At 52.2% G+C, this 15,145-nt stretch overlaps 2 protein-coding genes across 5 annotated transcripts in view; one reads left to right on the top strand and one right to left on the bottom strand.

Annotated features, from left to right (window-relative positions):
* Window positions 1–183: 183 nt before the first annotated feature.
* Window positions 184–8,388, top strand: SLC2A10 (solute carrier family 2 member 10). 4 transcript variants are annotated; one of them, XM_083802216.1, is made up of 6 exons: window positions 222–342; window positions 1,070–1,502; window positions 4,181–5,557; window positions 6,589–6,711; window positions 7,249–7,384; window positions 8,005–8,388. In XM_083802216.1, exons 2-6 carry the CDS (start codon window positions 1,466–1,468, stop codon window positions 8,099–8,101), a joined length of 1,770 nt encoding a protein of 589 aa, XP_083658342.1. In that variant the 5' UTR covers window positions 222–342; window positions 1,070–1,465; the 3' UTR covers window positions 8,102–8,388. The 4 variants fall into 4 exon arrangements, with proteins under 4 accessions (XP_083658340.1, XP_083658342.1, XP_083658343.1 ...); XM_083802215.1 differs by lacking the exon at window positions 222–342 and adding an exon at window positions 737–865; XM_083802214.1 differs by lacking the exon at window positions 1,070–1,502 and having other exon boundaries at window positions 184–342.
* A 112-nt stretch (window positions 8,389–8,500) lies between these two features.
* LOC310882855 (uncharacterized protein) overlaps window positions 8,501–15,145 on the bottom strand; it is a 99,263-nt gene continuing 92,618 nt past the window's right edge. Inside the window, exon 3 of the mRNA XM_083802224.1 lies at window positions 8,501–14,314. Coding sequence (XP_083658350.1) covers window positions 13,785–14,314 — 530 coding nt within the window. The 3' untranslated portion in view covers window positions 8,501–13,784. The remainder of the gene's footprint in view (window positions 14,315–15,145) is intronic.

The following is a 15,145-nucleotide window of genomic DNA, read 5'->3' as shown; positions in this document are numbered from 1 at the left end:
AACAGCACCGAGGGACAACGTTTGCATTGTGTTAAAGTTTCAAAAACACTTCTAACTATATCAAGTTTTGCAAAGTGCTTTTACAAACTCGAATTTGGGATACATGAATTTAGCCTCAGATTCAGAAAAAATAAATAAATAAATAAAAATCTTGAATCCAAGTTCAAGTCCCAGTGGCTTTTATGCAGTAGGCAGCAGGAAGGTTTCTGTCCCACTGCGCAGAACAAGAATGTTAATTGCACGGCAAGCTGGACACGGAGGCACGTTGCCTCATGGAGCACTGTGCTGGTGCAAGGAGACAAGCCCGAGAGCCCGACCCCTTGTCTCCAAGCGAAGAGCGAGGTAAGAGTCCCCGCTCAGCCCTGCTGCCCTGTCCCAGCTCTGAAACGCTCCCTCCTCCCCTAGCAGCCGTTCTTCGCCTTTCCAGCTGAGCCTCCGAAAACCTTTTCCAGCCCACCTCCTGCGGGCTGTCCGGAGCCTTTCCACTCCGCAGGAGCAAAGCCGAGCATCGGGGCGAGCCTGCGGGGGCCGGGCACGGTCGGGTCCTGCTCCGGACCCCACCGACCCCCCCCGGGACGGAGCCGGAGCGCTGTGCCCCGCCGTCCAGCACCCCCCCGAAGCGCCCCCAGCCGCTCCTTTCCCCGACCGGGGACCGCGGGGCGAGCGAGTACCGCCGCCCCATACCCCCCCCCCCATCCCTCCCACCCCCTTCTCCCGGTCGGGGACCCCCCCAGGGGGCGGGCAGGGTGACTACAAGCCCCAGGCTGCCCGGCCCGGGAGGCAGGACGAGGAGCGACGTGGCGCTGCACGGCCCCGCTCCGGCCGCCGCCGGACCCCGCTGCGGAGCGCCCCGGGGCTGCCATGGGTGAGTGGCTCGGGGGGGTCGGGCGGGGCCGGGGAGGGGGCGGCAGGCAGGCAGGCAGCCCCCCTGCGAGCGGCGGAGAGAAGTTGGCAACTTGGCCACTTTTCCTGAAGGCTCCGGCTGCATCTCTCTGCCTCCTTCCCTCCCTCTTTCCTTCCTCCGCCCAGCTTTTCTTTTTTTTTTCTTTTCTTTTTTTTTTTTTTTTAGCGCTTCCAGCAGCAAAACAGCAGTAATTTCCTGCGGCTCGGCCCCTAAGGCAGGGCCAAGAGCATGAGTGGGGCGAGGGAAGGCACACAGGGCTGGGGGCAGCCGCCAGCACCGTCCTGGACCACAGCCCCTTCCCCAGGTTTTGCCACGGGCGGGGGATCTCCTGGCGCAGCTCCCCTTGAGACCCACCGGATTTGCTGTCCTGATGAGCTCTGAAAGGTCCCCGGTACCCTGGCAGCTCCAGAACAGACTCTGTACCGAGCCGGATCCCAAGCAGAGTTCGTGAACTATTGCTGCCCACTAAGTTAACAAGGAAAACTGCAAAATCTGATCGAATCAGCTGCGGCATTCACAGCAGGGCTGCCTGTATCGAACCGACTTGGTGGCTTGAAGCTAATGGCTTGCCCACTTTGTGCAAAGACTTTTGTTCTCAGTGAGCAAATATTTTTTCTAATTATCTGCGTAACATGTGTACAAGGAATGATAAAAACGGTGCAGGTAGTCACACAGCGTGGCGCGAGGGGTCGGCTTGTAGCCGGTGTGGCACAAGTAGCACAAGGGAAAGAGGGATACAGAATAAATACAAATATAAACATAGCTATCTCCCAGATATAACCTTTAGTGCTAGCTGTGATTATAGGCTGAATAGAGACGCTTACTATTAAACACAGCTTGTGAGGGGAAAAAACCCCGTAGGCAGGGTGAGAAAAGTTTTCCATGGTCTGGTGGTTGTGCCCTCATTCTTTCCACATACGGTCTACTGAGGCTGGGAGTATGAAGCTGTGAGTATTTCTAATTAAACAAAGCCAATGTGAGAATACAGATAGCATTATGTGCTGGAAACCAGTGTATTACAGCAGATACCTGCAAACTAATGCACATTACCTGTGCCTTTCGAATTGGGACTGGGGGAGGCAGGTCACTGTCACTGCTGTTCCCCTGAGGTCCCCACGCAGTGGGGGCTGTCACGCTGCGTGCGCTCCCCCCTGCCACGCTGAGTGACGTGACTCATGGCTCGCACATGTTCGCCCTTTCATCCTCTCCCCAGGGCGAGAAGCGTGTGCAGCAAGCACCTTGTTTTTGTAGGGTTGGTTGGGGCGGGTTGGTTGGTTTGGGTTTGGTTTGCTTTGCTTTTGCTGTTGTTTTTTCTTATTTTAAGTAAGCTTAAATACTTACTAAACTTGCATGCTCAGCTGTATGAGAAAGGCAAGGTCAAAGAATCACTTCTTGTATTTGGGGCAGGCAACAGGGAGGTTTTCAGCTCAGGAAGTTCGTGCTGCAGAGCTAGATCAGCCTGAGAAGGTTTGCCTGGCTTGGTGATCCTGGGCACCGAGAGGTAGAGAAGGAGAGGTGAAGAAATCAGGGTCATTCCCACAAAGTAATGCCAAGAGTGCAGGATTAACTAGGAGGAATAAACTTTTGCGAGCAGCATTTTTAATGACATTGTTCGTTCATCCTTATTTCCTGTAAGTCAGATTTTTTTTTTTTACGTACTGTTTCTGGTTTCTGTCTTGTCTCCATCAAAGCAGTCCAAATTCTCTCGCTCAGACTCAAGGTAGACACAGCAGTTAGAGGCCAGGCAGGGCCCCCCAGGAACTGAGGGCTGTGGTCCCGTCAGCAGGGCACTTACTCTCTGCTGTCTCTTAGACAATAGAAATATAATTTAAATCCCCATCCCCACCTTTGCAAACTTTGACAAAAAGTAACTGCCCTGCTGCTTCATCCCAATATTTGTTCCTGCCTGCAGCTGTGAAGAACAGCCATCAACCTCCCACTAATGTACTCAGCAGTGAAATAGTTAATGCTGCTTTTTTATTATTAGTATTTTAAAAAAAGTTTCTTTAGATTTCCAGCTTAGGTTGAAGTGCATGTGGCATTCATCAGCTCTCACTGCAGGCTTTGCATTCCCGCTCCTTACCTTGCAATCCTGAGGTCTGAAGATTTTATTTTTAGTGAGATTTTAGAGCCTGGAGTTGTTACTGGGCTGTAGTTCAGAGGGAATGCACATACTGGGGGAGTTTTTCTGGCCACATAATCACATAATAAATAAAGCCATACCTATAGGATACCGCTTTACTGATGAGGAGATGTTAACGGGAAAACTGCTGCCTTGGTTATTGCCATTCATAAATGATCTGTAAAACTAAGTTAGGGGAAAAAAAGGAGACAACATCTTTAACAACTTACTGACTTGGCCAACCATTTCTCCCTTCTCCTGGGCTCAGATAGGGAACTGGAAAAAAAAAGAAGTTGATAGTTCAGTAAGCTTTAAGTATAGTGCCACCCCCCATGGATCCTAGGGTTGTTTAGTAACTTGGTATTTCTGTGATAAATGCTTCACAACAATAAAAATGAAGTTCAAAAGCATCAGATTCTGTGGGTGAATGTAGGGTATCCACTGACATGGAAAGAGGACAGCCTGGAAAACAGCAGGGCCTTCTCGAAAACTGGTTAGGGGGAAAAGGCGTTGCATGCAGAGCGCTGAGCAGTGACACTTGTTTCATCCTGGAATTGTGCGGAGCTTGAAGGAGGAATCAGGTGAGAAACTGGAGGGAAAGTGAGCTGTAATGAAGAGGACTGGGCCAGGGCAGTTCGGTCCCGGTGAGTGACTTGTGAAATTCACAGGCGACAAGGGATGGCTCTTTTCCTACAGATGCTTCTAAGCTGCAAAGCATGGACTGAAACTTTATAATGGTAACACGGGGAGTTCAAACCCAAAAAGTGGAAGCAGCATTTCCTGCCCAGACCAGCTTTTGCCATCAGAATGATGAAGAGAGACCACGGTGGGTTCCTGTACAACTCCAGAAAAGCAGATCACTGTCCTCCACTTAAATATGAGTCTTTGCTTTGTTAACACAGCCCTGTTTTCATGGTTCTGCACCCCAGTGGGTGCCCCTGCAGTCCTTGGCAGTGTGTGCAGGCCTGGTAGGTCATGTGAGTATGTGCAAGTGCCTCTACACGCGGCCTAGGGACTTCTGGGGAGATTTGGCATTGTAGCTTTGTAAATAGAAAACTTTGTGTGTCCTGGAAGAGCTTTTTCCAGATTGTTTGCTGATAACTTTCCTGCTAGAGCCAGAAGACTGAACCTCGCATCACTTGCTTGTTTTCCAGGTCGCGCACTGCTGGTCCTCCTGCTGTCTGCTACAGTCTCTCTCTTGGGCGGGCTGATATTTGGATACGAGCTGGGGATTATCTCCGGTGCACTGCTGCAGCTGCAGACAGACTTCCACCTCGGCTGCTTCAGGCAGGAAGTTCTGGTGAGCTCCCTCCTCATCGGGGCGCTCCTCGCCTCTCTGGTGGGGGGCATCCTCATTGACCGCCATGGCCGGAGGAGAGCAATCCTGGTCAGCAACTTGATCCTGCTGTTCGGCAGCCTTATTCTGACGTTGGCGAGGTCGTTCATTGGGCTGGTCATCGGGCGCATGACCGTGGGCTTTGCCATCTCTGTCTCATCCATGGCCTGCTGCATCTATGTCTCGGAGATGGTGGCGGCCCATCAGCGAGGGCTGCTGGTGTCTCTCTACGAAGCAGGCATCACTGTAGGCATCCTGCTGTCGTATGCACTGAATTACGTCTTTGCGGACGTGGATGAGGGATGGAGGTACATGTTTGGACTGGCCATTGCCCCGACAGCCATGCAGTTCCTCAGCATCCTCTTTCTCCCAGTGAACCCCGTTAAATTAAACTCGTGGGACTCAGACTGCCAGAAGGGTCTCATTCAACTGCAGACTGCTGAGGACAGAGAGGCAGCAAAGCAGGAGTCCTATAAGGAGAAGCACTACTCATTTCTTGACCTTTTCAGGACCAGAGACAACATGAGAAGACGCACTCTGGTGGGCCTGGGCCTGGTGCTCTTCCAGCAGTTCACTGGGCAGCCCAACGTGCTGGGCTATGCCTCCAAAATCTTCCACTCGGTGGGATTCCAGAGCAACTCCTCTGCCATCCTGGCCTCTGTTGGGCTGGGGGCGATAAAGGTGGTGGCCACGCTCGTCGCGATGGCGTTTGCAGACAAGGCCGGCAGGAGAGTGCTGCTCATCGCCGGCTGCGTGGTGATGGCAATCTCCGTCACCACCATTGGCCTCACCAGCTGCATCGCTCCGCTGGCCATGGCCAGGGACTGCACGGCGGCCGCAGACCCCAATGCATCCCACAGCCTCAGCCAGCATTCCCTGATGCCCCTGTCCTCCCAGCCCACTGGGTTCCGTGTCCCACCAGCGTTAGGTGAAGGCAACAGGCAGGGGGGTCCTGGTTCTGCTGCCGCACAGAGCCTTACAAAAGCCTTCGCCGGTGCTCAGAGCAGGGAGGCTGTTACTGACTCTTCCCACACCCAGAAGATGGGCTTGGCAAGTCAGTCCAAAACAGAGACAGGAGAGAGCTCAGGCGCCCCTTTTGGTGGTGCTCCCCCGACAGAACATATGGTTTTAAATTGGATTACGCTGCTGAGCATGATGGCTTTCGTGAGCGCATTCTCAATTGGATTTGGACCAAGTAAGTATGGTGTTTATATATCCTTGTGCTAACCCAGAGAATAAAGCTGGGGCTGATCTTTATAGTCTGCTTGAAATGTTCATTATGCATCTGCTTTACCAAGCCGCTGAGTATCTGGAAACTGGAAATATATCCCCTTCAGCCTCCTGAATCATTTCCTTGTCTTGCAGCTCTGTTGGCTGTGGGGCTGGTACAGCGTCATAATAACCTTCTCGTCCATGCTATCACTACTCATGTAATTTTTTTCCCCTCATCATGCTGGTTGCAAAATCAGAGCATCCCACAAGCACTACCTAATCTTCACAGCACCCCAACAAGGAAGAAAAGAGGGCTGCGTACTGAGGAGCTTCCCCAGAAAGTCAGCAACAGAGCTGGAAAGAGGAACCTCACTGAAAGTTTCTCAATATTGGTTGATCTTCTTCCGAAATCATTATTCATCAGATGAGAACAGAGACTAGTTCTTGCTTCCATGCGAGTTCTAGCATTTTCTGGCACTTACTGTTTTAAGGGCCTTGATAGGAGACAACAGCATCTAGCTAAGGAAAAACATAAGTGCACAGCAAGCCTCATGAGTTTGGCAGTGACCCTCTAAATCATTTCAAGCAAAATAACCCTAGGATAGGAGAGACTGCTTCAAGATGCATACTGCTCCCAGCTCTGACTTTAGCCCAAATACAACATTTTCTCTTTAATCTACCCCTTCTCCTTTCTCTACAAGAGCATGTCCTGATGGCAGATATGCCGATATTTTCCCATCTGCTGAATGGCGAAATCCCCTGCTTTGTTTTTTGCTGACTGGACCTGTTTGTTGGCATCTCATCCCTCCGCAGAGTGCCGAGCATGGGAGTTTCAAAGTGCTCTGCTGTGATCTGACCCTGAGATCAATATCATTGCTCACTACCAACAGCAGTGGGTGCTGGGTGAAGCCAGAGTTTGGCTCTCTATAAAACCCTTGCCAAATATTCCACGCTCGTTTCCCAAATATGTTTCTTAAACCTCACAACCATCTTTCTAATCTCTGATCTGTGCAGTGACCTGGCTGGTCCTCAGTGAGATCTACCCAGCTGGAATAAGAGGAAGAGCCTTTGCTTTCTGCAACAGCTTTAACTGGGCCGCCAATTTACTGATCAGCCTCTCCTTCCTAGACCTTATTGGTAAGTGTCCGTCCCTGTCCCTCCATTTCCCACAGGTGGGTTAGTGAGGACGGCCACCACAGCCATTTGGAGAGCAAGTGGTGTTTGGAACCCTGGGCACTGGACACTGGAATAGCTGTGACCCCGATGTCTCTGAGACCAGAAAAATGCAGGCACCAGTGACACTGGTCTGAGCTCCTCCATCACCCATTTTATAAAAATCATCCTTCATGCTGCACTGTCAGGGAACCATGGGGTTTGCAGCTTTCATGCCGGTAGCTTTACAAAGTTTCTTAGTAGCAGAGCTCCCGGTTGAGGCATTCAGATGGCAGTGAGGGGCCCTGGAGCTCGGCTTTCTCCTTCTCTCAGTGGTGCTGCTGGCAAAGCCTGCTGTGAACCATCCTTCTCCCTTGCTGCTTCCTAGTCCAGGCCTTGTAGATAAGGAGCTTTCCCTGTCCAGCACCAGTGAGCGTTTTGTAGTAAGCAGCCAGCTTCCTTTGCATCCCACGATGTGACTGACCTCTGACGGACCCTTCATGTGCTTGAATCTCTCTGCAGATGCCATTGGTTTCTCTTGGATGTTTCTTCTCTATGGACTGATGGGAGTGATGGCTGTTATATTCATTTACCTTTTTGTTCCGGAAACAAAAGGCCAGTCCTTAGAGGAGATAGACCAGCAGTTCTCCAGGAAACGGTACGTGTGCCGACCTGAGTGCTGGCTTTGGGTGCTTCCCACCAGCCCTACCTGAGGTCCGTGGCGTTGGGCAGTCCCAGCCTGGTCAGTGCCACCAAGAACATCTCGGGTGTATGGCCAGGCTGCGGGATGGGCTGTGAGGGCTGCAGCATGTTTTTGTCAGCAGGTCACTGTCCTGGGCCCTACAGCCATGCTGCTCAAGGCCACTGGTGATTGTGGGGGAAAAGGGCTGATACCAAGGCTTGTGGGTGAGGGGAGGAGAACAGCACCAGAACGTGGCGCAGGTCCAGGCTACAGGAGGGAACAATACTCCTGTCCTTTCCCCTGAGATCCTGGACTCGTGCTCCTCCTCTGGGCCAGAGACATCTCCCAGTGTTAGACCATGGGCTCTCACCCAGCCGTTTCCATGCAAAGCCTGTGATTCCTGGCTGGGTGGGACAGGTCAAGTGGGATTTGTGCATTTCCAGCTGTGAAGGAGGTGACAGGGCAAGAAATGCCGGAGTGGAGGGAGGCTGCGCAGCCACAATGAGGAGGGAGGTGACCAGAGGGGTGGCTGCTGCAAGTCTCATGACTGGCAGTGAGCAGCAGCAGCCCCAACTGACCTCCAGCATCACCCCCAGGTTGTGGGAAGGGAGCGGGTGTAAGCAGAGGCGTGCAAGAGGAGCGAGCTGCACACACGGGCAGTACCAGCGAGTGGAGCACACCAGCAGCACCTGAAACCAGGGACCAGCAGCGTCACCCTGAGGAGGGGAGCAGACCGTGCCTTTGGGACATTTCTTCTTGTGGCCTGTGACTGGTGACCTCTGCTCAGAGGCTGCTCTCCCTGCAGTGCCTTCAGCCTTGGGACATGCCCATAGCTGTCCTCTGCGTCCTTGGAGAGTCGCTGGTCCTAGGCAGGGAACACGCCCTTCCTTTGGTATCTTTTATTGTTCACGGTTTGTATCTCCTGTCATTTAAGAGATTAATGGTTTTGTATGCAGGAAATAAAACAATTTTTGCTGACAGTGCTTTCCATCCACGCAGTTCATTTCTGAGCAAGATATATAGTTTTCCACTTCTTTGAAGTACTTGGTGCTTTATAAAAGGGACAGCATTGCAGAAGGAATGTCGAGTTCTGAGCAGCATGCATTAATGTCATCACCTTTTATAATGTCTGTAGAAGCCTGGAGTCTGAGAAGGGAGCTAATGCAGCTAAACACCCTAAAGGCCCAGCAGCTCCCCCACCTGATTTCATGTGGCCCATGCCCAAAAAAGCACAGCACATCCATCATGCATGTTTAGCTGCTTTCTTTTGTACACAGAGGTTGTTCTGCATTCACTGCTAAGGTCTGCATGTACAAAAATACTGCAGTGATGTTCTGGTACCTTCTACAAATTTTCCACTTCTCACAATTGTATGTTCTTTGATTGTTGTTTTTTTTTTAGGCCCTGTCACCATTCCTCCTGGCACATATACATTACAAAAAAACACCCTGCTACCACCACACTCACTCCCAAAAGTTTGCAAGAGAGGAGACGCTGGCATCCTGCTGACCAGGGTGCCTCCATCCTGCTTACCCCCAACCTTACCTCTTTTAAACACCTAAGGAAGCAAGTCCCAAAGCTTAGTGTTTCCCCCTGAAAATGCAGCTCAATAGGGACCAGCAACCTCTATGCTGGGCCACTTGGTGACACACACAGGACACAGCTTAAGCTGTCTAACACTGAATGGCCACATCACCCAAAACAACATCTCAAAGAGAACTCACCAAAGCACTGGAAAATGATCCTATGCCCTTGGCCGTATCCAGTCCATGGCTGTCAGGTGGCTCCTTGAGTTGCTGTTGGGGAGCGTCCTCCTCTCCCACCGAGTGATGGGAATCACCTTGAGCTTCCTCAGCCACATCCACCCTGCTGCAGCTGGGCTGCCAGGGCTCAGTAAGGAGCAGCACAGTGGCTGCAGTGTTTCTGCGAGTCCCCCGAATGCCGCAGATGCTGTCACCTCAAGGACACAGAGATGTCCTTTGCAGATGAAAGGGATCTAAGGGCGTTGGTTGATGCTCACCTGAACATGAGCTGGCAGTGTGCCCAGGTGGCCAAGAAGGCCAACAGCATCCTGGCTTGTGTCAGGAATAGTGTAGCCAGCAGGACCAGGGAGGTGGTTGTCCTCTTGTATTCTGCTCTGGTGAGGCCGCACCTCGAGTGCTGTGTTCAGCTTTGGGCCCCTCACTACAAGAAGGACATCGAGGCCCTAGAGTGTGTCCAGAGAAGGGCTACGAAGCTGGTGAAGGGCCTGGGACACAAGTCCTGTGAGGAGCGGCTGAGGGAGCTGGGGTTGTTTGGTCTGGAGAAGAGGAGGCTCAGGGGAGACCTTATTGCTCCCTGCAACTACCTGAAAGGAAGGTGTGGGGAGCTGGGGGTCGGCCTCTTCTCACAGGTAACTAGTGATGGGACTAGAGGGAATGGCCTCAAGTTGTACCAGGGGAGGCTCAGTTTGGAAATGAGGAGACATTTCTTCTCAGAAAGAGCGGTCAGGCACTGGGACAGGTTGCCCAGGGAGGTGGTGGAGTCACCGTCCCTGGGGGTGTTCAAAGGAAGGCTGGACGTGGTGCTTAGGGCCGTGGGCTAGTGGGTGATGGTGGTGATAGGGGGACGGTTGGACCAGATGACCTTGGAGGGATTTTCTGACCCTAATGATCCTGTGACATCCATAAAACAGAAAACAGGTGCTCCCTTCTTGCAACCGCGAGCTTGCTCCGAAAGCCCGTGCCCACTGAGCTATACGGGCCGGGGGGAGATAACCCCGATTTACTGGGAAGAGCCGGGGCAGGCCTAGGCGCTGAGGCCGGGCTCCGGGCGGTGCCGGGGCCGATGCGCTCCGGCCGGCCCAGCAGGGCTGCACCGCGCCCCGGCGGCCGCCAGGGGCCAGCCCGAGCCCACGGAAGGCGCCGCGGCCCGTGCAGGCTCGCCTCAGCCTTCACGGGCACACGCGTGTTCGTGACCGGCTGTGGGGCCGGTGCTGGGGCACTGGCACGGCCAAGTTACGCAGGAGAGCAGGCTGACAGCTAGCTTGCGGGAGTGGGCTTCATTAGCAGAGGGTGAGGGGGCTCTTCCCTGTTTTTTCAGGCTCAATAGCACACGGGTCCCCAGAATCTGTGGGGTCAGCCCATGAGGCAGGTGGGACACGCCAGGGGCTGCCCGGCTCCTTGCACAGCACCCACCGCACCAGGGGACTTGCATGGACCTGAATGCAAAGCGAGGGCTGAGCAGGTGCTCGGGGGTCCCCATCCCTGCTCCTGTCACCCCAGCGATGTGGGGATGGACGCACCCAGGAAGGGCTTTGTGCTGCGGAGACGGACCCAAACCCCACAGCTGGGCATGGGGAGCAGCAGTGGAGCTGGGCTGGTGGCACTGAGAAGGCCAAAGATAGGTGTTTAAATGAGAAGGTGGAGGAAAGGCAGCGGGTGCAGAAATTCAGACTTGCACACTTCAGGAGGAGGATGTGGCCAGTGCACAGTGGAAGGCCAGCAGGGAAATAACTGGTGCAGCTGCAATTAAAAAAAAAAAAAAAAGATGACTCTGACCCCATGCAGTACTGCAGACCCACAGGAATATATACGCAGGAATATCCACAGGAACCCCAGTATAACGGGGTTGTTGGTGACCTGCTGGCAGGAGAATAATCACTGGCCTGGATGCTGCTGGGCTACCGGCTGCGTGGGAAGGCTGGAGCAGGATGCACGTGAGAAGCATCTGTGTGTGTGGAGGACTGCACAGAGAAAAAGCAGCAGAAAGAGCATCACTGCAGGTTTCTCAGGGTGATAGATCCCAGATTCCAAAGGGTAAAATGTAGAGCAAGGACTGTGCTACTGTCCCCTGATAAGGATAAATATAATGATCTGAAAACATGAGGTTAGAGAAGCTGAAATTTAGGTCAGGTGGTAATAGTGGGAGATTTCAACTATCTACATATGTATTGTCTCAGTGATCCAGCAGGAAGAAACAATACTTTTGGATACAGTAATGAGTCTCTGTGACCAAGCAGTGCTGGAAGCGGCAAGGAGGGCTGCTGCTCTGGGTTTAGTCGGGAGCAGGACCTGCTTCACAAGGTGTTTGTGGGAGAGCTGCTCTCTGCTAGTGACCACAGTACAACTAATTTAATGCTGTAGTGGGAGAGAGCACACCAAATAAATCCAGCACGTGGCTATGCAATTTCAAGAAAGGGAGCTATGAAAAAATAAGGTGATTGGTCAATAACAACAGAGCTAAAAGGAACAGGCAGAAAGCAAGGAGCCTGCGAGCAGTCTGGAGGTGATTAAAAAATACTCTATTAAAGCCCAAGTACAACATGTGCCACAACTCAAAGAGAACTAAGAGGTCCTAAAAAACACCCTGCCTGACTCACTGGGAAGGTTAAGGAGGTTTCACAGGGAGAAGGTCAGCGTTTAAAAAGTGGAAAGGTTTCCCACATGAGGAGAACAGGAAAAACCATAAAACACAGCGAGTTAAGTGTAGACAGAAAATTAAAAGAGCTAAAAAAGAGCACAAAGATCTCCCTGCCAACTGACCTTAAAAAAAAAAAAAAAAAGAAAAAGAAAATAAGAAGAAATACATCAAAAACAAGAAGGTAGCTAGGGAGCTATTTGATTGCTCATGACCAAGGGGCAAGTAGTGTACGGGGAAGGACAGGGCATGACGGGGTAGTTCAGGCACTTCTTCGTGTTGGTCTTCACGGCTGGAGTTACGTGGGAGCTCCTCGCACCCACGTCATGCTCCGTAGTCTGTCAGTCAGAAGGATCAGATCAGTGAGACATTCCACATGCCTGCTGAACCAGAGGACCGGCGGGTTGCCAATGCAGCTCCCACCTACAGAGCAGTCTCTGGAAGGGGCCCTGGTGATGGTCACATCCAGCCTTGCTGGGGCACTTGGGTCTGCACCAAACGGGGAGAGGCAAAGAGCCTCTGACAAGGGAACCCCTGCCTGGCCAACGTGCTGGGACGCTAGGGGAACATCAGTAAGCACGTGGATAGGGAGAACCCGATGGACAGAAAAGGTATTTTCAAAAAGGTTTGCCAAAATTATTATTTTTTAATTTACATTGCCACGGAGTTGAAACGAAGCTTCTTTATGGATTGAGAGCCAGTTAAAAGCTATTCCTATGTTGTAGGCAGCAACGTGCTGGGTTTAATGGACACTTTTTGGGGACAGATGAGAGTTTTCCATTCAGCAATGGAGTTTCCTAAGAATCTCTGCTGGGCCTGGTTTTATTCAGCATCTTCATTTGTAGCATTGGGAGGGGAACGGACATCAAACTCTCCAGGTCGGTGGATGATGCTCAGCTCTTCTGGGAAATAAAATGTTTTGCCAATGACAAATGGCTCCAAAAGAGCTGGCAAAATTAAGTGGGCAAAAAGGTAGGAGAGGAGCTTAAATGTAGGTAAACACTAACATATCACAGCCCGCAAACTGTTCATACCTGGTACAGACTTTGCAAGGGTGGTTGCAGCTTGGGAAAGAGATCTTGGAGATATCACCACCACGTGCAGCCTCACCCACAACGCAGCAAGAAGTAGGGCAGTGTCAGAGGGACGGGGGCATCAGAGATGGACGTCCCATGGAAAGCTGCAGGCTGGTGCCAGAGGCCACTGTGGCCTCTGAGAGCTGTCTGAGGTTAGCGTGGGTTGGAGGAGTCTTCAGGAAGGGTGAGCTTCCTCCATCACCAAACTGGACAAATGTGTCCCCACTCTAAATTTGCGACCCATTAGTGCAGCACCAGGCCGTTTCTCTTGCTCTCTCCCCTGAGGCTGAGACCTCATAAGACTAGAGGATACAGAAATGCTTGGGGCAGTGATAAATCTTTTTTAGTGGGCTTTTATTTCCTTTTCTTTCACAATATTTTCTTTAGTTTCCTAGCCAATTTTTTTCTAAGGAAAGATTTCTGACTTCCTTTGAGCCACAGCTCAACATCTGTCCACATTGGGGGCTGAAGTAATACACTGTTAAGGGGTTTTGATGTCAAGCCCAAAACCCCACCAGGGATTTGTGCAGCTCTCCCCTTTCCTCCCTCCTCCTCTTCAAACAGCCTTTCATTTGCTCTCACTAATTGTGCTGTCATGCCTTTCTTTCCCCCCCAGTTGTGCAGACAGCCTTTCATGCAGACAGGTTTCGGTGACAGATGCCTGTGCCATGAGCTCTCCTACGAGGCAGGCGTGTAGTGTGTGTGCTGTCTGAGCACACCGAGCCGATCCAGGCACCCATCCAGCCCAGGGACGGATTAGGTAGTGGCTTTCCTGCCCCCCCGAGGAGCTGCTGGATAATAGCTGCTGGGCGGGAGTGCTCCACCAGCCCAGCCCACCCACAGACACCACTTGCTCCTCTAAATGAGCGGGAAGAGATTAACTGAGCATTTCCTAGAGTATTTCAGGGGAGAGTCCTTGGTAGGATTTGAGTTGGGGTAAGGACACCAGAAAGTGGGGTGTCCCGGGGCTCTGGGAGCTCCTCTGGGCTGTGCCACCTTCCTCGGGCAAACACAGCCAGAGTTGTATGGACAAAGATCAATGCTTTCAGGGGCTTGTCTGAGATTGTGAAAGGGAGCTCAAAGTAAATTGACCTGCTCCCATGGAAGCCTGCTCCCAGGCCTTGCCAACTGCAGGAGAATGACATTTGAGCAGCTACCAGAGCTGAAGGCATCTGGGACACAACCAGAAGCAAATCCTGCAGAGGCTCAAAGCCCGAATTTCCCCAAGGTGTTTGTGCCCTGGGAAGACAGATAGAGCAAGTAGGGGAATGCACAACTCCAGTTTGCAGATGATTTTTCTTGTGTTTCAGATGCCTGTCTGTGAAGATTTCCAAGACAGAGAAGCTCTTTACCTGTCCCGGTGCCTGCAGACAGACAGGGACGGGACTGGCAGTGGCAGGATCACAGGCACTCCCACCACAACAACACTGACCTGCAGGAGGTTTGAGAGAAGTTACAGTGCTCTACCAAAGAGTGGACTTCTAAAAGTAATGTCAGGCCACCACCATGCTTGGATGCACTCCTATAATGCACCCACAGTGAAAATCCAGGTTATACAAGAAATAAGCACAACCCCTGGCTTGCTGTCACTGGTGCAGCCTGACTTCAGAAGCCAGCTTACCATGTGAAGCCTGCGGGGCAGCACACACCACCACCGAGCCCTAGCCCTCAGCCGTGGCAGCAGGATCTGGGTGACAGACTGAGCGGAGAACACGGGAAAGAATCGCATGCCCTGGCATTAAAGCTCCCACAGCTCAGCAGGGAAACGGGGGGCAGGGGGCTCATCATCGCTCCTGTGCACGTGAGAGCAGCGAGCTCAAGGACTGGATCCTGCTTAGTCTCTGCTTGGGGGGATACGGGGCTGGATGAAAGGAGCCAGGATACATGAAATATGATAACTGGAAAAAATATAAACCAGAAGATGGGCTGTTTAATGCAGTACAGATCCAGCAAAACAACCAGAGCCGAGCTAAAAAACATTCCTCCTATTAGAACAAAGATACTGTCTCAACCCAGGGAGAACCTGGAAGGAGGAGGGTGTGCTGAGATGTGTTTTGTTAGCTTGTGCATCTCCAGGCACTGCGGGGATCAGACCCAAGCCTAGGGTGTGCCAGGGGCTTTCTCCTTTCCCTGCATCTCTCCTGCCCTCCCTGAAGTGCTTCTGCTGCTCCCTCCAGTACGAGCACCTCTGGGCTCCCCACCCTGGGGACCTGTGCCCTTGCTCTCCCTGCCTCTCTCTGGCCTCCTTGCTGCTGCTTCTGCC

The sequence above is a fragment of the Anser anser genome (genome assembly GCF_964211835.1).
Source record: "Anser anser genome assembly, chromosome: 16".
Classification (NCBI taxonomy): domain Eukaryota; kingdom Metazoa; phylum Chordata; class Aves; order Anseriformes; family Anatidae; genus Anser; species Anser anser.
This window is presented reverse-complemented; position numbering and strand designations above follow the sequence as displayed.

Coding starts and splice junctions, on each gene's coding strand:
- SLC2A10 (XM_083802214.1), top strand. CDS start 273: ATGGAGCACTGTGCTGGTGCAAGGAGACAAGCCCGAGAGCCCGACCCC. Junction 5,558..6,588: donor CTCAATTGGATTTGGACCAA/GTAAGTATGGTG, acceptor TGATCTGTGCAG/TGACCTGGCTGGTCCTCAGT. Junction 7,385..8,004: donor CAGCAGTTCTCCAGGAAACG/GTACGTGTGCCG, acceptor CATCACCCCCAG/GTTGTGGGAAGGGAGCGGGT.